This window comes from Ahaetulla prasina, chromosome 1 (assembly GCF_028640845.1).
Source record: "Ahaetulla prasina isolate Xishuangbanna chromosome 1, ASM2864084v1, whole genome shotgun sequence".
Lineage (NCBI taxonomy): Eukaryota > Metazoa > Chordata > Lepidosauria > Squamata > Colubridae > Ahaetulla > Ahaetulla prasina.
Window position 1 is genome coordinate 329319368 of NC_080539.1, and position 22480 is coordinate 329341847.

At 42.2% G+C, this 22480-nt stretch overlaps 1 protein-coding gene across 2 annotated transcripts in view; it reads left to right on the forward strand.

The window, feature by feature from the left end:
- Positions 1 to 2833: 2833 nt before the first annotated feature.
- Positions 2834 to 22480, forward strand: part of MAU2 (MAU2 sister chromatid cohesion factor) — a 35025-nt gene continuing 15378 nt past the window's right edge. The window contains exons 1-11 of one of the 2 annotated variants that reach the window (XM_058162502.1): positions 2834 to 3463; positions 6379 to 6396; positions 6816 to 6881; positions 8319 to 8414; positions 10357 to 10451; positions 10899 to 10926; positions 12772 to 12927; positions 13758 to 13904; positions 15534 to 15624; positions 16666 to 16769; positions 18034 to 18111. In XM_058162502.1, coding sequence (XP_058018485.1) covers positions 2888 to 3463; positions 6379 to 6396; positions 6816 to 6881; positions 8319 to 8414; positions 10357 to 10451; positions 10899 to 10926; positions 12772 to 12927; positions 13758 to 13904; positions 15534 to 15624; positions 16666 to 16769; positions 18034 to 18111 — 1455 coding nt within the window. In that variant the 5' untranslated portion in view covers positions 2834 to 2887. The remainder of the gene's footprint in view (positions 3464 to 6378; positions 6397 to 6815; positions 6882 to 8318; positions 8415 to 10356; positions 10452 to 10898; positions 10927 to 12771; positions 12928 to 13757; positions 13905 to 15533; positions 15625 to 16665; positions 16770 to 18033; positions 18112 to 22480) is intronic. The other variant, XM_058162503.1, reaches the window with a different exon arrangement.

Here is a 22480-nt window from a genome sequence, read left to right on the forward strand (position 1 = left end):
TTAACGGATTTGTTAATTTATTTATTTATTTTATAGAATAGAATAGAATAGAATTTTATTGGCCAAGTGTGATTGGACACACAAGGAATTTGTCTTGGTGCATATGCTCTCAGTGTACATAAAAGAAAAGATACGTTCATCAAGGTATTTTATTTATTTTATTTTATGTCACACAGTATATATAAGCATAAGCATGAAATAATTATACAATAAATAATTATTGAATAAGTTTCTTAAGGGTTGTTTTAATATTGTGTATGTTTTTGTTTGTATTTTACTTGCCTGTTCACCGCCCTGAGTCCTTCGGGAGAAGGGCGGTATACAAATTAAAATATTATTATTATTATTATACAGTATATAAACATATATGTAAGTATGAGTATGTAATAACTATATTAATTGGATATAACGAAAGGAAACAATAAGACAGGAACGGTAGATTTCCCAGAGTTGGGAAGTTCCAAAGGTGGTTTTTTTCAAGGAGGCAACTGGACTTTCTTGGTTTTTTTTTTCTTTTGAAGATGTTTCGCTTCTCATTCAAGAAGTTTTTTCAAAAGAAAAAAAAAAACCAGAAACAGGAAAGTCTGGTTGAATCCTGAAAAAGCACCTTTGGGACAACCATGACCTGGGTGACTTGAGAATCTCTACAGACTTTTGGAAGGGTTCTTGTAGGTCATCTAGTCCAGGGGTCTCCAACCTTGGCAACTTTAAGATTTGTGGACTTCAACTCCCAGAGTTCTTAAAGTCTTAAAGTGTTTTAAAGTCTTTTAAAGTCTTTTAAAGTCTTTTAAGTCTTAAAGTTTAAAGTCTTAAAGTCTTTAAGTCTTAAAGTTCCCAAGATTGGAGACCCCTGATCTAGTCCAAACCCCTTCCGCTCAAGTCCGTAGACCTGCAGAGGCTGGAAAATGAGTTCTCTGGGGAAGTTTTATGAGTCTGGGAGATTGTAATGCTACTGTTACATTTAAATTTTGAGTATTGTTTTGTCCACTGGGACAAAAAAGCATTATCCTGCACCAGAGGGCAGGACAAAAAACAATGGATGGAAACTAATCAAAGAGAGAAGCAACCTGGAATTGAGGCAAAAGTTCCTAACGGTGAGGAGAATGAACCAGTGGAATAGCTTGACTTTAGACCTTGTGAGTGCACCATCATTGGAGGCTTTCAAAAAGTGACTGGAGAACCATTTAGACTAGAATAGAATGAACTGGAAGGGACCTTGGAGGTCTTCTAGTCCAGCCCCTGCTCAAGCAGGAGAACCTATACCATTTCAGACGAGTGGCTGTCTACTCTAGACTCTTCTTAAAAACCTCCAGTGAAGGAGCACCCACAACTTTTGGAAACAAGCTATTCAACTGGTTAATTGTCCTCACTGTTAGGAAGTTTCTCCTTAATTCCAGGTTGCTTCTCTCTTTGATTGGTTTCCAACCATTGTTTCTTGTCCTGCCCTCCGGTGCTTTGGAGAATAATTTGTCTGGAATGGTATAGGGTCTAGAAGACCTCCAAGGTCCCTTCCAGCTCTATTTTGACACACTCCCGTCAGGCGCTCTTATGGCAACAGAGAAGGAAAAAAAATAGCGGTTCTCACTAGACTTGGTTACCGGCTGCAAAACTTCCTCTGAGTTATTCTGATCTTAACTATAGGAAACTATATTTCCCATGATGCAAAAGGAGTTAAAGGCCACTATTACTAAAGAATTTAACATTGTTTTGAAATGTGTCCTCTCTGCCACTTTAAGGTGACTGCTTTCGAAATGACTCCTATGATGAAAAAATCACTTTTCATCCCCGTAAGAATCAAAGATCCAAAACTCTAATAAAATGCAGGCAGTATAAAGTGAATGACTGTAACTTTGTTGATTTATACTGATATTGTTTCCAGATTGCTTATTTGTAGCCTATGACTATCATTAAGTGTTGTATCATTAAGTGTTAAATTTGTATCCTATAACTATCATTAAGTGTTGTACTTTATGATTCTTGATAAACGTATCTTCTCTTTTATGTACACTGCGAGCATATGCACCAAGACAAATTCCTTCTGTGTCCAATCACACTTGGCCAATAAAAAAAATCTATTCTATTCTATTCTATTCTATAAGCGACCGATCTCTTCATTATTTGCTAAAGTTCTAAAAATAAGCTATGCACTTTTTAAAACAATTAATCCCCAACACACTTTTGAAAATGAGGACCGGTGGATAGAGGTGGACGCGCATCCCATGTCGGTGCAAGGAATAGAATAGAATAGAATACAATTTTATTGGCCAAGTGTGATTGGACACACAAGGAATTTGTCTTGGTGCATATGCTCTCAGTGTACATAAAAGAAAAGATACGTTCATCAAGGTACAACATTTACAACACAATTGATGGTCAATATATCAATATAAATCATAAGGATTGCCAGCAACAAGTTATAGTCATACAGTCATAAGTGGAAAGAGATTGGTGATGGGAACTATGAAACGATTAATAGTAGTGCAGATTCAGTAAATAGTCTGACAGTGTTGAGGGAATTATTTGTTTAGCAGAGTGATGAAGGTGTAGTTTTGTTTCGATGTGATGCACATTTATTTATTTTTTTCAACGGAAAAACAGAGATCTAGAAAGCGGAGGGGATGAGATTCAACCTCTCGAGAGGAGGACCTGTTTCCTGAGCCGGGGAGGGAGAGGTGGGGATGGAGAGAAGAATCCTTTTGTCTCCCAACTCAAGTTTCTCCACGCGTGATGGGGGGGGGTTGGGGGGGGTTGGAATAAGCCACCGCCGTTTCCAAGGACTCGCTTTCCCATCAAGCGTTGCGGCGCCTGCGCCTGCGCGGTGAGTCTCTGGAGTCCGCCGCGCAGCGACCTCCCGTTGGCTCCCGGTCCTTACGGAGGCCAAGCCAAGATGGCCGCCGTCGGGGCGTCGGGCGGCTCGACGGAGACGGCGGGCAACGGGGGCGGAGCGCAGGCTTCCTCCTCCTCCACCGCTGCCGCCGCCGCCACGACGGCTCCGGCCTCTTCCTCCACCCCTTCGTCGTCTTCCGTGGCCGGGGGAGCAGCGGCGGCGGCGGCAGCTTCAGCCGCCTCGTCCGTAGCAGGACCACCTCAGCCCGCGGTGGGAGGGAGCGCCGGGCCCGGCTCGGGGGCGGCGGTCTCCGGCGGGGCTGAGGCCACGGCAGGAGGAGGAGGAGGCGGTGGCTCCGCTGGTTCCTCGTCGTCCACGTCCTCCGCGTCCGGGGCCGGCGGCGCTCCGGTGTCTTCGGGGGCCTCCGAGTCGTGGTACGTGGCGCTGCTGGGCTTGGCCGAGCACTTCCGCACCTCTAGCCCGCCCAAGGTGCGGCTCTGCGTCCACTGCCTCCAGGCCGTGCTGCCCCGCAAGCCCCCCGCTCGGGTCGAAGCCCGCACCCACCTCCAGCTCGGCTCCGTCCTCTACCACCACACGCGCAACGGAGAGCAGGCCCGCGGGCACCTCGAGAAAGCGGTGCGTCCCCGGGGTGAGGTGGAAGGGATGCGGGGTGACCCCCTCAGATTGGCCCAGGGAGGGAAGGAGGACTGGTGGGCTTGTGTACAGGTGCGCCTTGGATGTGTGGTCCCAGATAGGGGGAAAAAAACACAGGTAGTCCTCGGCTTACGACCACAGTGGCAGCTCCCCCCCCCCAAAATTTCACTTGCTAAGTGAGATGTTTGTTGAGTTTTGCCCAGTTTTTACCAACCCTTCTTGCCACGTTTTTTTTGTTAAGTGAACAGCTTCAGTTATGAATTTAATAACGGGGGGCTGATAAGTGAATCTGGCTTCCCCTTGACTTTGCTCATCAGAAGGTGGCAAAAGTTGGATCCTACAGGAGGTTCATAAATATGAGTCCGTCACCAAGTGTCTGAATTTTGACCGCGTGTCCGTGGAGATGCTGGAAATGGTCGTAAGGGTGAATAATTGGTCGTAAGTCACAGAAGCACCTCACGATCGAAGATTGTAACTTTGAACGTTGTACCTTCGAACAGTCACTAAGCAGGCTGTTGTAAGTCGAGGACTTCCTGCATTTGTATACCCAGGTAGACAGACTTGTGTATTTTCTTGACAGAAAAATTAATCTGTGGAATAACAAGCCTTCCAACGTTATGGGTGCTCCATCAATGGAAGTTTTTAAGAAGAGACTGGACATCAACTTAAATGTCTTAAATGATATAGGGTGTCCTGCCTGAGTAGGGGTTGGATTAGAAGACCTCCAACGTCCCTTCTAACTATGCAGGCCATTCTTAGAGTCAAAACTGCTGCTGTCCAGACGTGCTGGGCCTTCTCAGTGGTGGCCCCACAATCTGCAGTAGTTTCTCCTGAAGCACATCGGGTGCCCATTATAGCATTTTTTATCCTCTTCATCTGGGTCTTCCAGCCTGCAGGTGAAGATACGAGCTCCGTTCATGTTTTGATTCTGTTTTTCTTTTCATCCCTGCCCCTGACTTTAAAAATCTTTTTTTCCTCATTAGATTTTTATCTTGCCTTTTGATCAGTAGTGCAAGGTTGTTTGTTTAGCACTCCTTTCTCCTCCTTGTCCATAGAAGGACAAATATGTTACTGTTGTAGATGTTACTCCTAAACTTTTCCTGGTGCTGTGTTTGAGCTATTAAGAGGCTTTGAGAATTCAAGTAACAAAAGTGACATATTTTAAGTGGGAGTGATGTCGATTGTAAACCAGCACATCTGGAAGACATCAGGTTGAGCAAGATAGTTCAAAAGGAATCTGGCTTAGTGGTTGCTGCTTTTGCACATAAACTTGCAGAAGCCTAAGGATGATTGTACAGTTCTCTCTATTGTGTCACATATTGCTACGTTGTTATAAACAAATGAGTTTAAGGTACATAACTTTTTCCCCCATTTTTTTCTCTACATGCATAACTGGATAGATTTTTAAGGCAGTTGTACAATAAAAAAAAAAAGAGTTTATAGCTAAACTAAATTATTTCTAGGTATTAGCAAAGGAGGCAGGAGCTTCTCCAAAGAGTCTGGTGGAGAATAATGCACAGCTCTTAAATCCTGACATTTGAAATAAGATAAGAATGGAGTTGAACGGAAAAGAAAACATCTATTCTAGGAATAAAAGAGAGAAAATAAGTAGGAACACAGGAACTTTGTTTATACAGGTAGTCCTTGACTTACAACAGTTCATTTAGTGACAAAGTTCAAAGTTACAATGGCATTGAAAAAAGCGATTAGTGACCATTTTTCAGACGACTTTTGTAGCACCCCCCCATGATCATGTGATCGAAATTTAAATGCTTGGCAACTGACACATACTTACTACTGTTGCTGTGTCCCAAGATCATTGTGCGACCTTTTGACAAGGAAAATCAATCAGATTCACTTAACCGTGTTACCAACTTATCAACTGCAGTGATTCACTTAACAACTATAGCGAGAAAGGTCGTAAAATGGGACAAAATTCACTTAACAAATAAATGTCTCACTTAACAGAAATGTTGGGCTCAATTGTGGTCATAAGTTGAGGACCGCCTGCAATGAAATCAGACCCTCGTCTTGCATTATAAACTAACATTAGAAAGGGATCCCATTTCAGCCTCAGGGCTGCCTTTCCTTGTGGATAATCACCCGAGATGGCCTTGTGCCAGCAGTGGGCAGAATCAGTGTTCACAGACTCAGAAATATCAGTGAAAGCCGATAGCCTCTCCTTCAAGAGCAGCTTGTAACAATATTCCCGCCTTCCAGTCTCTTGGTTGTTTCCCAGCAATCAGGTTTTGAAGAGAGAAAAACAGGTGAAAATCCAGATGAATACATGTGTATTGGCCTGCCAGCTAATTTCCCATTCATAGTTTACACTGATTAGTAATGATCTTTCTGAGTCAAGCCTGTCCATCCAACTTGGGAGCTTCCAGAATTTGAATATTGGGGCTTCCGCTGAGCTTATTATAGCCCCTTAAACAGATACAGCATTTTAAGAGTGAACTTCAGGAGGTACAGGAAAAATGAAAAGTGACTATTTCAAGGAATAAAAGAATCAGCATTTCAAGAGGATTGTGAGGGTGAAGTCTGGATAAACAAAAATGATCTTTTCTAACTTTTGAGACTACAGGAAGAGTTCAGTTTGGCAGGAAGGGCAAGGACAGTGCAGTGCTGACACTTCACTGTGTCTTGATTAGCCATAAACCATAATAAAAATTATTTGTTCATTTGCTGCGTTTCAGAAATGCATCATTAACTGTTCCCTTTAGAGCAGAGGTCTCCAACCTTGGTCCCTTTAAGACTTGTGGACTTCAACTCCCAGAGGAAGTCCACAAGTCTTAAAGGGACCAAAGTTGGAGACCCCTGCTTTAGAGATTGCTGTAAATTCCACAGGGAGGGGATTTCAGGAATTACTAATTTTTTTCTCTCTCTTCTTTTTACAGTGGCTGATATCACAACAAGTATCCTTTTTTCTGATCTCATGAAAACTGGAATCATCTATTCTCAAATTTTTTTAGGTTGTTTTGAAAGTTAACACTAAACTTGGCCTGATTTCCTCACCACTTGTGCAAGTAAGGATGCGCATACGCGCGTTCACCCACCACTTCCACACCCTGGTAGTGGGCTGAGGCCCAGGGATTGGGGATCCCTGATTTAAAAATATTAGGGCCTAACTTTGCTGAAACTATTCAAGCAGGCTGGAAATGGGGTGGTCAGTTAAATACATTACAGACAGGAACACTGAGAAGTTACAGAAAGTATAGTTTCAGTGCTTGGCATATCCTACATTAAACACAGCGTTGGATCTTTTCCAACTAAAAATGTCTATTGTTTTAACTTTTAACAGAAAGTGTTATTAGCTTAACTTGGATACTACCAGATTCCGCAGTTTGAGGATGTCAAATTTGAAGCTGCCAGCCTCCTGTCTGAGTTGTACTGTCAAGAGGTAAGAAGAGTGTCTTTCCTATGCAGTTCTTCAAATGCTAATATTTAATGGATTTGATATATAAGACTTTCTTCCATACAAAATAGAAAAGAGCTAAGAGCTGTTCATCTTTACTGACTTATTTGGATGTCAATAGCACTTCCATTAAAATGAACTGAGTGTTTGTTCAGTCTGATTATGTTTTATTATTTTGATATTTAAGATGACACAATTGATAGCAACAGTAATTTATATAACGTCCCTATAGTGCTTTTACAGCACTCTGGGTGGTTTACAATGTCAGCATATTGCGCACAACAATAGAAGTCCTCATTTTACCAACCTCAGAAGGATGGAAGGCTTGAGAGTATCAGGATCAAACTCCTGACTGTGGGCAGAGTTAGCCTGCAATACTGCATTCTAACCACTGTCCCACCGGGCTCCTAACTCCTTAGAAGTAGACTTAGCATCTTGGTGCCCCTTTTTGGGAGCTTCTGGGTGTTAGGTGTTCAGAAGCAGATGTCATTTTGGGTGAATGCAGAATATCTGTTGTGGCCTGCCAGCGGATCTGGCAGCAGATTCAGACAGTGAGGAAGTTGGGGAGGAACGAGGGCCAGTCCTGGAGTCTGGAGAAAGCTCTGATGAGGGCTCTGTGTTGGAGGCAGAGAGGGGGCCAGGGCCCTATGCCAGTTATCGGCTGCCTTTGGAGGCAGACATCAGTGAGGCAGACAAACAGCTGGAGCCTCTTTGCATTGTGCTCGTGTGCAGGGTTGCCAGACGAAGGGAACAGCTAAAGAACAAGGGTTAACTTGGGAGTAAGGCCACAGGTGGACAATGAATGGCCCCTCCCAGAGGGAATAAAAGAGGAGCGAAAGGGGAGTGCAGGAGACAATTAGTTCATTACTGCATTCTTGCCAAGTGTTTCAGTGTCTGAAAGATAATGGCCTGGCCACTCTCCAAGCCTGATAAAGGTCGGTAATTATGAACTACCTTGAAAGACTGTGGGAGAGGAAAGACTTTGCTGGAGAGGAATTCACTGTAAATTAAAGGTGTTTATCAGGACAAGGACTCGGCTTTGTGCTGCTGGGGAAGCCTAGGTCAGAACAATAGCTCTCATAGTGTTTCCAGTCATTTATTCTGACTGTCCTTCTCTAGAAAGGTAAAACAATCTGCCCAGCGGATCTGTTTGGAATGCATTTAACTGTAGATACCATGGATGGAATCCCTTGGTTGACTTTGCTTCTTTGGACCTCTTCACACAGCTTTTACACAAATATATTTGCTACAGTGTGTTTTTGGAAAAAGTGATGTGTCATTTCTGCAAAATTGTGCACGCTCCAATTAATAGAATGGTATTCCATTTGCTTTACGAGGTGTGACTTTTTCCAATTGATTTTGTGTTTGAGTCCTTCTCCATCTCTGTATGATAATTTGATTTTTATTGTACATACTTTCCAGAATTCTGTTGACACAGCAAAGCCACTGCTGCGTAAAGCCATACAGATTTCACAACAGACTCCTTACTGGCACTGTCGCCTTCTTTTTCAGCTTGCGGTAAGCTCAGTTTCACTATTCTCAAATGGTTTAAGTTATAGCTAGACCTCGGTTAACAAACTTACTTGGAGCTTGAATTTCCACCACTAAGGGAAGTGGTTATTAGGTGAAACATCGTGCGATTCCACTATTTAGCGACAGCAGTTAATGGTAGTCCTGGTTGCAGTCTTTAGGTGAGGACCTCGCACTTCTGCCCTGCTGCACTGGCCTCTATTTCAACTCCCCTCACCCATTTTTCTTTTCCCATCACTGCTGTCCATTCATGCACACACACCCCCCTCTACACAACTGTTGTCCCCCACTGCTGACCTTCATTATCATCTTCTTCCCATGGGTGGTGAGATGTACCCTGCCATGGGAGCCGCTGGTTCACGCTGTGGATGTAAACGTGGACAGTTTTGCCAGGCATCCAAATTTTGTTGATAGGACCGTGCAGACACTGCAGTGGCTGTAACTTTGAGAGCTGGATGTAACTACCATTTGTTCAGTACTGCTGAAAAATGGTTGTTAAGTGAGGACCACTTGTATGAAAAACAGCTTAGAGTTTGGGGGGATTCTACAGGGAAACACATAAAGAGAGATTCTGCTGCGTTAAAAGCTTCAGGGTCGAAGTTATCACTGAGACAGAGTGTCCTTGCGGAAGAGACAAAACAACCCCAAGAATCTGCCCATTGAACAGCAGGAGATAAAGCAAGCAGGACTGCTCTCGGCTGTGTAAATTACTATTATTATTATTGCTTTTATTTCTGTAGCATTCCTCCTTCCGGGGGAGCCCAAAGTTGTTTATAATAAAGTAATAAAGCCTTCAAGAAAGGCTGCAAGAACTCCAGCACTGTTTAAAAACAATAAATACAAAAAAAGTGAAACAAGATTCAGTGGCAGGGGTATGAATAGAATGGAGGGGGGAAAAGCAGCGAAAGAGAATTTAAAAGAGAGTTTGGTCCTGAAGTAGCTACTTCACAAATGCCTAGCCATATCTTCTTTTAACCTCAGAAAGAAGATAGCACGGAGGCCTTCTGAATTAATCCTTAGGAAAGAGCTTGGTAACTGGGGTGCCTGTCCTTTGGTACAAAGTTTTATAAGTGAGCGGATGAGGGGTGACTCGTAAGCTCAGTTCTAAGTATTGAAGCAGTAATGGCACCCTCATAGTGGGTCAAAAGAAACAAAGTCATGGTTGCACCGTTGCAACCAAACCCCCAACCTCTTTGTCCTGGTATGTAATGTCACCACACAGACAGAGAGGAAATTTTATTACAGTGCTGTGACCACCATCCTGCCTGTCTTAACATCTGCCCACCTTACAGACTTTGTTCTACGAGAAAAATGTAAATAGGACATTCTTGAAGAGGTCAGTTACGTTAGTGACTTTTTGCTTTGTGGTACCAATGCTTAACAGAAAATAAATGGGGTTGTGGCATCAGCATCACTTTAGAGGTTGCAGAACCTTAAAAAAAGTTTGGGCTTGGAAAGTCTTCTTTGAAAATTTATTTCTTTGAATCCTATTTTTATAATTTTTACAAATAAAGGCAGTGAACACATCCAATACACCTTCCTTCTCCTATTTTCCCCACAACAACAGACCTATGGAGTGTCCCAAAGGTGTTTTTTTTTTCAAAAAGCAACTGGACTTTATTGGCTTTTCCTCATCCAAGAAGCTTCTTCATTTCTTGGATGAGAAGCAAAATTTCTTCCTTTGGGACAACCATGGCCTGGATGACTGAGAATCATTATAGACAATTCTATGGAGTGGTAAATTGGATTGAGAGAGAGAGTGACTGGGCCAAGGTCACACAGCTGGCTTTGAATGCATCCTCTCTTAGTTTCTAACCTGGTGGTCTTAATCAGTAGCCCAGCTGATTCTCAAAATCAAAATAAATGGCTGTCTGGACTGTTTCAGAGTTGTTTCAAGGTTAAGTGTGTTTCTCTGTGTATTCCTCATTAGCAACTTCATACGCTTGAAAAAGATTTGGTCTCTGCCTGCGACCTTTTGGGAGTTGGAGCAGAATATGCTCGTGTGGTAGGATCAGAATATACAAGGTGGGTGGCTTTTTCATTCACAGGGAGAAAGTGAACAGATAGAGTTATGAAATATGTTGTGTACTCTTTTGCAGATTGCAATATTTTTAAAAGATTTTATTGACGTCTGTCTTAATGTAAAATACAAATGAAAGAAAAAATAGGAAAAATGGGAAAAGAAAAAAAAGGGGAAAGATGTGAAGGAAACGGAAAAGAAGAAAAGCAGTGACTTCCACCTTTTTTTGGTGCAATAGTTGCAAAATAAAGTTACAGTCTCAACTTTTTAGTTTCATATAATCAGAAACTTAGCCATTTCTATAATAACAACAAAATAATCACAAAAAGTTACAGTTTCATTTTTTTCTGAAATATTTTTTGATGCAGTTTTAGGGTTAATGTGAGAATACATTGTATTTCTGGGATATCTCTACAGTGTTGGAATTTTAATAACTTTCCTTTCTTTTTCAGAGCGCTGTTTCTATTAAGCAAAGGCATGGTAAGTTTACTGGGGCTTAGACAAAATAATATTTTACTTATATATTACTTTAAAATCTGCAGTCTCGTTTGTTTTCCTTATTCAGATATAGAAGCAATGAATAATAAATAGATTTTGGTCTTGTAGAGCAGTGTATCTCAAACTTGACAACTTTAAGATTTGTGGACTTCAACTTGCAGAATCTTCAAGTTGGTATTTTGGCTGGGGAATTCTGGAAGTTTATATCTATATATTTTAAAGTTGCTGAGGTTGAGAAACACTGGTCTAGACGATTGATAGACGTCTGTTGAGACGAGCAATAGCATTTTGTTAACCCACACATCATTTCAAATGTGTGACTATCCCACCTATGTTTTAATGTTTGGTGTAGTTCAAAACCATGTGGAAACTTCTTGGAAACTTTTAAAATGCAATAAAGAGTCTTAAGAGGGGCAACCATAAAAAGGTAAATTTGTCTCTTGGATTGGAATAATTAAGATTCCATGAAATTAGGATATGGGAAGGTGATAATTACACTTCTGCTTGTTGCTGCCATTTTTACCAGTAGTGCTGGACTAAGCTGATCTCAGATTAATTTAGCAAATAAATTATATTTTGTGTGGATTAATTATACTTGCACCTGTTAAACAAAGGGTGGGCAATTTTGGGGTGGCTAGAGGCTGCATTTAATTGTTTCAAAGAACCTGTGACTATGGAGTAATGGGATAAAATGTGGGACTCCACCTTGCCTATAATTTTGAAAGTATTTTTTCTGGGTTTTTTTTTATATTTGGGTTTTTTTTGGGTCATCTTTAAAATTTTCTAGACTACCTGAAGACTTAAGTTATGGTTTATATACATTCTGCTCCAGAATGATGGGAAATCACACTGCTGGTTTGGAGCAACTGTGCTGTGTGTTTTTAACAGCTCAATCAGAGAAATCGCTGGAAGCCACAACAATGTGTAGACTGTTTTCTCATATCTTAAACAATCATTGAGAATAAAAGAGATAGTCCCCAGGGACTGAATCAGTGTTAGAAAGTGTCATTTAAAGCTCTGAAATGTCTATAATACCTAGGATTGTGTGCGTAAATAAGTTCCAAGCGATTGGCATGGAAGGTATAAATTGTAATGTCAGTTGGTGTTGCACATACAGGAGAACCACTGAGAGAGAAAAAACCTTCTTTGAACTTGTAGTTGAATTTTTACTGATTCCTGTTCTAACTGGGCTACCTTAATTTATTTTTGATGTCTTTGTTTTTTTGTATGTTCTTTGGGATTATCTTGAAATGATGAGAACCAAAGTTAATCACAGAACTGAGGACTTAGAAATTACTCTCCTTCTCACTTAATACAGATAGTCCTCAACTTGCAGCCATTCACTTAGTGACCATTCAGAGTTGCAATGGCACTGGAAAAAAAGTGATCAATGGCCATTTCTCACACTGGCAACTGTTGCAGCATCTCCATGATCACATGATCAAAATTCGTGTGCTTGCAAAGTGATTCACATTTATGACGGTTGCAATGTCCCAGAGTCCCGTTATCAACTTTTGTGACCTTCTGATGAGCAGTCAGCGGGGAAGCCAGATTCACTTAACAACCATGTTACTAATTTAACAACTGCAATGATTCACTTAACAAGTATGTGGCAAGAAAGTTGTAAAACAGAGCAAAACTCACTTAGCAACGTTCTCCCTTAGCAGCAGAAATTTTGGGCTCAGCTATGGTCATAAATTGAGGATTACCATACTATTATTTTTTGTTTTACTTCTTTATTTGAGGAGATCCAATCCAAGACTAAGGAAGCCTGAACTTGGAAAAGAGGTGCTTATCATTCTTTTCTCCTTCCTTCCTTCTACACAGCTGCTCCTCATGGAGAGGAAACTGCAGGAGGTGCACCCGCTGCTGACACTCTGTGGGCAGATTGTTGAGAACTGGCAAGGGAATCCCATCCAGAAAGAATCATTGCGGGTCTTCTTCTTGGTACTGCAGGTGACGCATTACCTGGATGCTGGTCAGGTGAGTTGCGAGCAGTTCAGGTGATCTTGCATGTCAAAATGCTGTCAAAATGACAGGTGCTCCATTACGACTGAACAGCCTCTCCTAAGTTGGCGATGGACATAAAGTGGATCCCCCATGCGATCGATCCAACTTTAGGATCTTTTTTTGTGTGTGGTGGTTGTAACATGACCATTGTAGTCATGAAGGAAATGAGTCACAATCACTATCGGGCCCGGAAGTCTGGTTGTCACTTGTTATAATTGTAAATCGAGGCAGCAGTGTGATTTGACCTTTTTCACGGCAGTCACTAAACAAATGAAAGGTACACTTGTTAAGCAAACCCATTATTCCTGGTGGGTGGTTTTTTGCCGGAAACCAGCAAAAAAGTCGCAAATCAGTGTCATGTAACTGCAGGATGTTGCAACCGATCTTAAAGGTAAGCAGGTTGCCAAGCACTCAAAATGTGATCACTTGATTGCTACAGGAACACCTTTTATGAGGGCTGGAGGTACTTTATGGGCCATAAAGCACCTGTTACGAGGCTGTCGTATAACTCTGAACTGTTGTAAAACGACAAGTCATAAGTCAAGGACTATCCAAGAATAGAATGACAGAGCAAATATATGAAGGAACAATGAGTGGAAGAAGACCAAAAAAAAAAAAAAGAATAATTAAGCTTGACAGGAACCTTCGGAGTTCTTTAATGTTCCATCTTTAGAGAAGATGAACTGAGAAGAGGACAAAAGCCATCAGGATAATGTGTGTGCTTGACCTTGGAGGCAGGGTGCCTTTGATTTGGGTGTCATGTTTGGTTTTGACTTTGTTGAGGCAGCTTCTCCTTTCCTCAGGTGAAGAGTGTCAAGCCATGTCTAAAGCAGCTGCAGCAATGCATCCAGACCATCTCAACCCTTCATGATGATGAGATCCTCCCCAGCAACCCTGCAGACCTCTTCCATTGGCTGCCCAAGGAGCACATGTGTGTGCTGGTTTACCTGGTGAGATGCTGCATCTGATCTTGCCAAAACAAATTGTACAAACTTGGCTTCAGTGATCCTTCCAACAGGGGCTTTTTAGGATCGGGGCCCAGAAAGTAGTCTTTTGCACATAAAGAAGGAGATCTCTATTTCTCCTTTAACATCGTCATGGCAATATCCTTTTGGATTGAAAGGATGAGTCGGTGACATTACCATTGCCCAGAGGAGACCCAGCTTGGGAGCCTCATTCATGTCCCCAGCAGGAGCTGGAGCAAAGGACGGGAACTCACCCTGCCCCACAGCAGCACTCGGGTCTCAAACACCAGGCTTGCTAGCTTCCAACTCAGCATCCTAACTACGTGAGCCACAGTGCTCCTCTAGTATCCCAACTTATAATTGCAGTAGCTAGCAGAATAGGGATGCATTACTGGCTTTCCTTTAAATTGCCTCTGGGTGATCTTTGTTTTTGTTTTCAATATATTCCAAATAATTGATGTCTTGTTTAATTACCAGCATTTCTAGGCAAGAGGTGGTAAGAAAGGCCTCCATACGTGGCTTTGAAAAGCCACCATTCATGCTAATAGACAATACTGAGTTGAATGGGCTCAGAAGATGGCAAGGTTTCCCGACAGCTTCATAGCTCATTGATGGAGTCCTTTCTTTGCTTGCAGAAATGTCCCAGTTTTAGTCCCTGGACTTTCAGCTAGCAGAATGTCTAGTAGCAGAGGGTTTTTTTTCTTCTACAGACTTTGGGGAGTTGTTATAATCGGGTATTGTCAGCATTGGCTTGATTGGGGGTGTCCAACTGTGGCAACTTTAAAACTTGAGGACTGCAAATCCCAGAATTCCCCAGCCAGCCAGTATTCCTGGGAGTTGAAGTTCATAAATCTTAAAGTTGCCAAGATTGGACACCCATGGGCTAGATGGGCTAGATGGTCTAATGGTCTAATCTTTAGGTGCCAGGAATTCTGAAATAGTGGTTTGGAAACGAATTTCAGACTTTAGCTTAAAACTGAAAGAAATGAAAATATAACCTTGGGAGTTGATGAGTAGAACTGTTTTTAACTACAGAAATATTTTGTGATATGGCTTAATCTACTTGCATTTTATGCTTGTATCTGTACTAGAGAGTCGGAAATTACTTTTTGTTTTCTCTCTGCACCATCCAATTCTGTGTTTTTCCTGCTTTCTTCTCTTTTTTCTCCTTTTTAAACCATTTAAACCATCTCTTCCTCCTCCTATTGATGTTTTGAAATTCGATAAAAGTTTTGTTTTGTTTTCTTAACAAAAAGCACCCTGCAATATTAGAAACTAAAGACAGAGATTTTCTGTGGGGTTTTTTTTTTGTACGTTAATTGCATCATTGGCGAGAAGGCTTTCTCAACGAGGGCAATTTGGCAGTGCCGCGTGCCCTGTTGTGAGGAAGATGAATGTGCCTGTTTTAATTGCACAGGTGGCGTGTCAGCATGGGCGTTCACAGTGTTGCTACCTGCGTGTTTTCTCGTTTAGAACTGTGCCCTGTCTTTGTATTTCATGTAAAACGAGTCGTGTTCCTTTGCAGCAGGGAGAACATTGAAGCAATTTGTTTCAGGATTGCAAAATAATCTGCCAAACAAATGCGGTATGGTTTCTTTTTCTTTTTTGTGCCAGGTGACTGTGATGCATTCAATGCAGGCTGGATATTTGGAGAAGGCCCAGAAATACACCGACAAAGCCCTGATGCAGCTAGAGAAACTCAAAAGTGAGCAGAGTAAACTTCTTTGGTGTGTGTCTTCACACAGATTCTGTTCTTCAATGCCCAGCTTGCATGCTCCATTTCTCTCTATTCTCCCTTTTACATTTATTGTTGCCTTTTCAGGGCACCTGTGCACCACTTTTTCAGGGCCGGTGATAGGTCCCCTCCTAAGCACCAGAAAACCCTGTTCTTGGTTTAGGCTCATTCAGAGTTGCATAGTCAGCCGAGATCTTTTCTGAATTTAAGGAAAGGAACCGATATCACTTAGCATTTCAATTTAGCAGTGCCAGAAAGAATTCCTCGATTCTTAATGATGGGAATATTTTTGGCATATTTCTTTTTTCCGCACTGAGGGAAGGATAGGATAGGGCAGGGGTCTCCAACCTTAGCCACTTTAAGACTTGTGGACTTCAACTCCCAGAATTCCTCAGCCAGCAAAGCTGGCTGAGGAATTCTGGGAGTTGAAGTCCACAAATCTTTAAAGTGGCTAAGGTTGGAGACCCCTGGGATAGAGGGTGTTTTTGCCAGCCTGAGCTTTAGCAAAATGCCTCATGCCTCATCTCCCTGCTTCAGAAAAACAATTAAAGGTAGTTCTTGACTTAACAACTGTAATGGAGGCTGCCCATTATGGTTGTAAATCACAATAGACATTAAGCAGGTCATCACATTCACCGACCTGATTTTACAACCCTTTTTGTGGTGCTTCAAACACCAGAAGTAAAAGGCTGGTTTTTGGTTTAAAAAAAGGTCATAATTTGCGGTCACGCGACCACAGGACAGTGCAAATGGCCACAAATTTAGGCCAGTTGCCGAGTACCCAAAATTGGTCACATAATAGTGTGTGTGTGGGAGGAGATTGGATGTCAGAACTTCAGAACCAGGTTGTAAGTACCATTTTTTTGGGGGGGAGGTCCATCATAACTTCGAACAGTCGCTAAGCAACTGGTCTTAAGTCGAGGACATTCAGCATGGCCATTCCACCAAATAAAGAGCTGTTCCTTTTCTCCCTTTTCTTTTCCTTAAACTGCATCGTTTCTTTCCTGCCAGTGCTTGATTGCAGCCCTATCTTATCATCTTTCCAAGTCATCTTGTTGGAACATATCATCATGTGCCGGCTGGTCACAGGGCACAAAGCTACAGCCCTGCAAGAGGTAAAGAAAATTGCTTTAGGGGCAAGGTTTCTCAGCCCTGGCCATTTTAATAAGGCCTGTGGACTTCAACTCCCAGAATTCCCCAGCCAGCCATGGTTGAGAAGTGCTGCTTTAGGGCAGAGGTCTCCAACCTTGGCAACTTTAAGCCTTGCTGGCTGGGGAATTCTGGGAGTTGAAGTCCGCCAGGCTTAAGGTTGCCAAGGTTGGAGACGCCTGCTTTAGGGCATTCGGTGTCCTTTGGAATTGCGGGTGGTGGTGATGGTGGTGGGAACAGATATATGGAGGTTCAACTGAGATCACCACTCTTTGTGGCTGTTGAAAAGAAGATAGTCTTGGAAGAGCTTGGAATGTCATTGCCACAATTGTTCTCACTGTCAAGAAATTTCTCCTTAGTTCCAGGTTGCTTCTCTCCTTGATTACTTCCATCCGTTGTTTCTTATCCTGCCCTCAGGTGCTTTGGAGCAGGGGTCTCCAACCTTGGCAACTTGAAGACTTGTGGACTTCAACTCCCAGAATTCGAGACCCCTGCTTTGGAGACCCCTGCTTTGGAGAATAGGTTGATCCCCTCAAATATTGGAAGGCTGCTATCAGGACTAGAGGTGACATGATAGCAGTGTTTCAATATGTAAGGGGCTACCACAAAGAAAAGGGGGGTCGATCTATTCTCCAAAGCTCCTGAAGGCAAGACAAGAAACAATGGAAGGAAACTAATCAAGGAGAGAAGCAACCTAGAACTAAGGAGGAATTTTCTGACAGAACAATTAACTAGTGGAACAACTTGCCTCCAGAAGTTGTGAATGCTCCAATACTGGAAGTTTTTAAAAAAGAGATTGGACAGCCATTTGTCTGAAATGGTTAGGATTTCCTGCCTGAGCAGAGAGTTGGACTAGAAGATCTTCAAGGTCCCTTTCAACTCTTGTTATTCTGAGGGCACCCAAGAGTCATGCATGGGCTTATTCTGGCCATTTCCAGCATCACAGATTATTTGAAAAGCATGGTGAAATGAAATGAAAGCCGGCCAAAGCCCCCCCAGTGAAGCTTTATCTGATATTTTTTATACCAGAGAAGGAGGGGGTGTTGCAGCAACAGAAAAGTGATTTTACAAAATAATTAAGCAATCCCAAAAGTGCAACTGGAATCAGCAGTTGTGTCAGAAAAGAGGAAGGCAAAGAAAGGAAGTGAACCCTTCTAGGCTGGGTAAGTCAGAAGAATCGTTGTGAATCTCCTAAGATATTAAGTCATGTTCCCTTCTGTTTACACCAAGATTTCACAGGTATGCCAGCTCTGCCAGCAGTCTCCCAGGCTCTTTTCTAATCATGCTGCCCAGCTACATGCTCTTCTGGTGAGTATAACTTCCCAGTTCCCAAAGCATACCGTGATGCATGTAAATCTAGGATTTTATTCAGTATTTTATTCAGTGTAGGAAACTCGAGTTCCATTCATTGAAAAGCTGCCAGTTTTCAAATAAATGGAGCCCCACAAGGCTTTAGTAACAAGTACAGGTAGTCCTTGACGTACAGTCGCAACTGGGACCAGAATTTCCATTGCTACGCAAGGCAACTGTTAAGTGAGTCACACCCCATTTTACAGCCTTTTTTTTTCTTTGCCATGGTCTTTAAACAAATCACTGCAGTTAAGTGAATCATGCCATCATTGAGCAAATGCAGCTTTCCTCATTGGTTTTGCTTGTCGGAAAATCCCAAATGGCAATCACATGATCCCAGAATGTTGCAGCATTGTAAATACATACCAATTGCCAAGTGCATACATTTTGACCATATGACTGCAGGATGCTGCGACGGTCGTATGTGTAAGGATAGTGACAGGATTCCGACTGATGCACTAATTAAATCATGAGCCTCAAGCCAAGCTTCAAAAGGAGTTATTTATTAGGAGTTTCATGTCGGCATGAACCAAGTGAAGCCAACTCTGACCTCACTTAATTTGTGCCTTGGCTCTGACCCTGTTTCCCACCCCACCAAGGTGTGTCATCAGTCATATTCCCCAACAAAGCAATTTAACGGGTTGTAGAAGTCACTGTGTGTCACCCTGGAGATGACCTTGATGTTGCAGGCTGGAATGTGCTTTGTTTTGACTGAAATGCAAGTTCCTTGATGCAGCTGCGAGGCTTGATTCCCCATCCCCCTGCCTATGGCAACTCAAGAGCAGGTCAGGAATGCTTCACAAGTTGACAGATAGGTTGTAAGTCACTTTTGTCAGTGCCATTGTAACTTTGAACAGTCACTAAACAAATGCTTGTAAGTCAAAGGCTACCTGTACAATTCAGTTGCCCCTGCATAAACAGAGGGGGAAGAGCTGTCTAAGTTGGCTATTCCTCTCATTTTCTAAGAGTGTGGCCTTGCTGAGAATTTGTTGAAATTCTTTCAGTTCCTATAGATCGGGATGGGGAACCGTGACCCTTTTATGACTGGTGGACTTCAACTCCCAGAATTCCTGAGTCAGTTGCTCAGGAATTCTGGGAGTTGAAGTCCAGCAGTCATAAAAGGGTCATGATTCCCCACCCCTGATCTATAGATCACGTGGCCTTGAATAAATCCTCCTTAATCCTCATCAGCAGGGATTGATGTTGACGGTTTCCCCCAGTTATCTGTGCTGTTTATAGATAGAATTTTATTGGCCAAATGTGATTGGACACACAAGGAATTTGTCTTGGTGCATATGCTCTCAGTGTACATAAAAGAAAAGATACGTTCATCAAGTTACAACATTTACAACACAATTGATGGTCAATATATCAATATAAATCATAAGGATTGCCAGCAACAAGTTATAGTCATACAGTCAAATGGAAAGAGATTGGTGATGGGAACTATGAGAAGATTAATAGTAGTGCAGATTCAGTAAATAGTTTGACAGTGTTGATGGAATTATTTGTTTAGCAGAGTGATGGCCTTCGGGAAAAAACTGTTCTTGTGTCTAGCTGTTCTGGTGTGCAGTGCTCTATAGCGTCGTTTTGAGGGTAGTAGTTGAAACAGTTTATGTTCAGGATGCGAGGGATCTGCAAATATTTTCACGGCCCTCTTCTTGATTCGTGCAGTATACAGGTCCTCAATGGAAGGCAGGTTGGTAGCAATTATTTTTTCTGCAGTTCTAATTATCCTCTGAAGTCTGTGTTTTTCTTGTTGGGTTGCAGAGCCGAACCAGACAGTTATAGAGGTGCAAATGACAGACTCAATAATTCCTCTGTAGAATTGGATCAGCAGCTCCTTGGGCAGTTTGAGCTTACTGAGTTGGCGCAGAAAGAACATTCTTTGCTGCCCTTTTTTAATGATGTTTTTGATGTTAGCTGTCCATTTTAGATCTTGCGATATGATAGAACCCAGAAATTTGAAGGTTTCTACTGTTGATACTGTGTTGTCTAGTAGTTGTCTAGCAACATTTCTATTGCTAAAATGCTGGCGGTTTCCCTCAAGACAACTAGATAACCTTAAGTTGAGGATAAGTTTAAAAGGCCAGGAATAGGAAAATTTGGATCTAATATCATGAATGTTCATCAAAGCTATGGAAAGCAGAAGCAGAATATGAATTGCTGTGATTGACTTTATTGGGGAGCAAGACTGACAACAGAAGGGTTTAAATCAGGGGTGTCCAAACTTGGCCCTTTGAAGAATGGTGGACTTCAACTCCCAGAATTCCCCAGCCAGCATGAGCTATAAACATGAGCAAGTTGCTTGCTGGGGAATTCTGGGAGTTGAAGTCCACCAGTCATAAAAGGGTCATGATTCCCCACCCCTGATCTATAGATCACGTGGCCTTGAATAAATCCTCCTTAATCCTCATCAGCAGGGATTGATGTTGACTGTTTCCCCCAGTTATCTGTGCTGTGTATAGATAGAATTTTATTGGCCAAGTGTGATTGGACACACAAGGAATTTGTCTTGGTGCATATGCTCTCAGTGTACATAACAGAAAAGATACGTTCATCAAGGTACAACATTTGCAACACAATTGATGGTCAATATATCAATATAAATCATAAGGATTGCCAGCAACAAGTTATAGTCATACAGTCATAAATGGAAAGAGATTGGTGATGGGAACTATGAGAAGATTAATAGTAGTGCAGATTCAGTAAATAGTTTGACAGTGTTGATGGAATTATTTGTTTAGCAGAGTGATGGCCTTCGGGAAAAAACTGTTCTTGTGTCTAGTTGTTCTGGTGTGCAGTGCTCTATAGCGTCGTTTTGAGGGTAGGAGTTGAAACGGTTTATGTCCAGGATGTAAATATTTTCACAGCCCTCTTCTTGATTCGTGCAGTATACAGGTCCTCAATGGAAGGCAGGTTGGTAGCAATTATTTTTTCTGCAGTTCTAATTATCCTCTGAAGTCTGTGTTTTTCTTGTTGGGTTGCAGAACCGAACCAGACAGTTATAGAGGTGCAAATGACAGACTCAATAATTCCTCTGTAGAACTGAATCAGCAGCTCCTTGGGCAGTTTGAGCTTACTGAGTTGGCGCAGAAAGAACATTCTTTGCTGCCCTTTTTTAATGATGTTTTTGATGTTAGCTGTCCATTTTAGATCTTGCGATATGATAGAACCTAGAAATTTGAAGGTTTCTACTGTTGATACTGTGTTGTCTAGTAGTTGTCTAGCAACATTTCTATTGCTAAAATGCTGGCGGTTTCCCTCAAGACAACTAGATAACCTTAAGTTGAGGATAAGTTTAAAAGGCCAGGAATAGGAAAATTTGGATCTAATATCATGAATGTTCATCAAAGCTATGGAAAGCAGAAGCAGAATATGAATTGCTGTGATTGACTTTATTGGGGAGCAAGACTGACAACAGAAGGGTTTAAATCAGGGGTGTCCAAACTTGGCCCTTTGAAGAATGGTGGACTTCAACTCCCAGAATTCCCCAGCCAGCATGAGCTATAAACATGAGCAAGTTGCTTGCTGGGGAATTCTGGGAGTTGAAGTCCACCACTCTTCAAGGGGCCAAGTTTGGACATCCCTGGTTTAAATGAATTATTTGTGTGGAGAAAAAAACCAGGGCAAAATCATTCCAAAGCTTCATGCCATGTTACAAAGAGAAGGAATAGGTTTACAGGTAGTCCTCAAGTTACGACCACAATTAAGCCCAAAATTTCTGTTGCTGAGCGAGACATTTGTTAAGTGAGCTTCACCTCATTTTACAACTTTTCCTGACACAATTGTTAAGTGAATCGCTGCGGTTCTTAACTTAGTAACGTGGTTAAGCGAATCTGGCTTTCCCCATTGTCTTTGCTTGTCAGAAGGCCACAAAAGGTGGTCACGCTGCACACGGGACACTGCAACCGTCATAAACATGAGTCAGTTGCCAAATGTCTGAATTTTGATCACATGACCATGAGGATGCTGCAACAGTTGTGTGAGAAATGGTCAGAAGAAGGGGTGAAATCCAGCAGGTCCTGACAGGTTCTGGAGAACCGGTAGTGGAAATGTTGAGTAGTTCGGAGAACCGGCAAATATCACCTCTGTCTGGTCGCAGAATGGGGTAGGAATGGGGATTTTGCAGTATCCTTCCCCTGGAGTGGGGTGTGAATGGGGATTTTGCAGTATCCTTCCCCTGCCACGCCCACCAAGCGATACCACAATCACCAAGCCACACCCACAGAACCAGTAGTAAAAATTTTTTTAATTTCGCCACTGGTCTCAAGTCTCTTTTCTTCAATGCTGTTGTAACTTCAAACAGTCACTAAACGAACTGTTG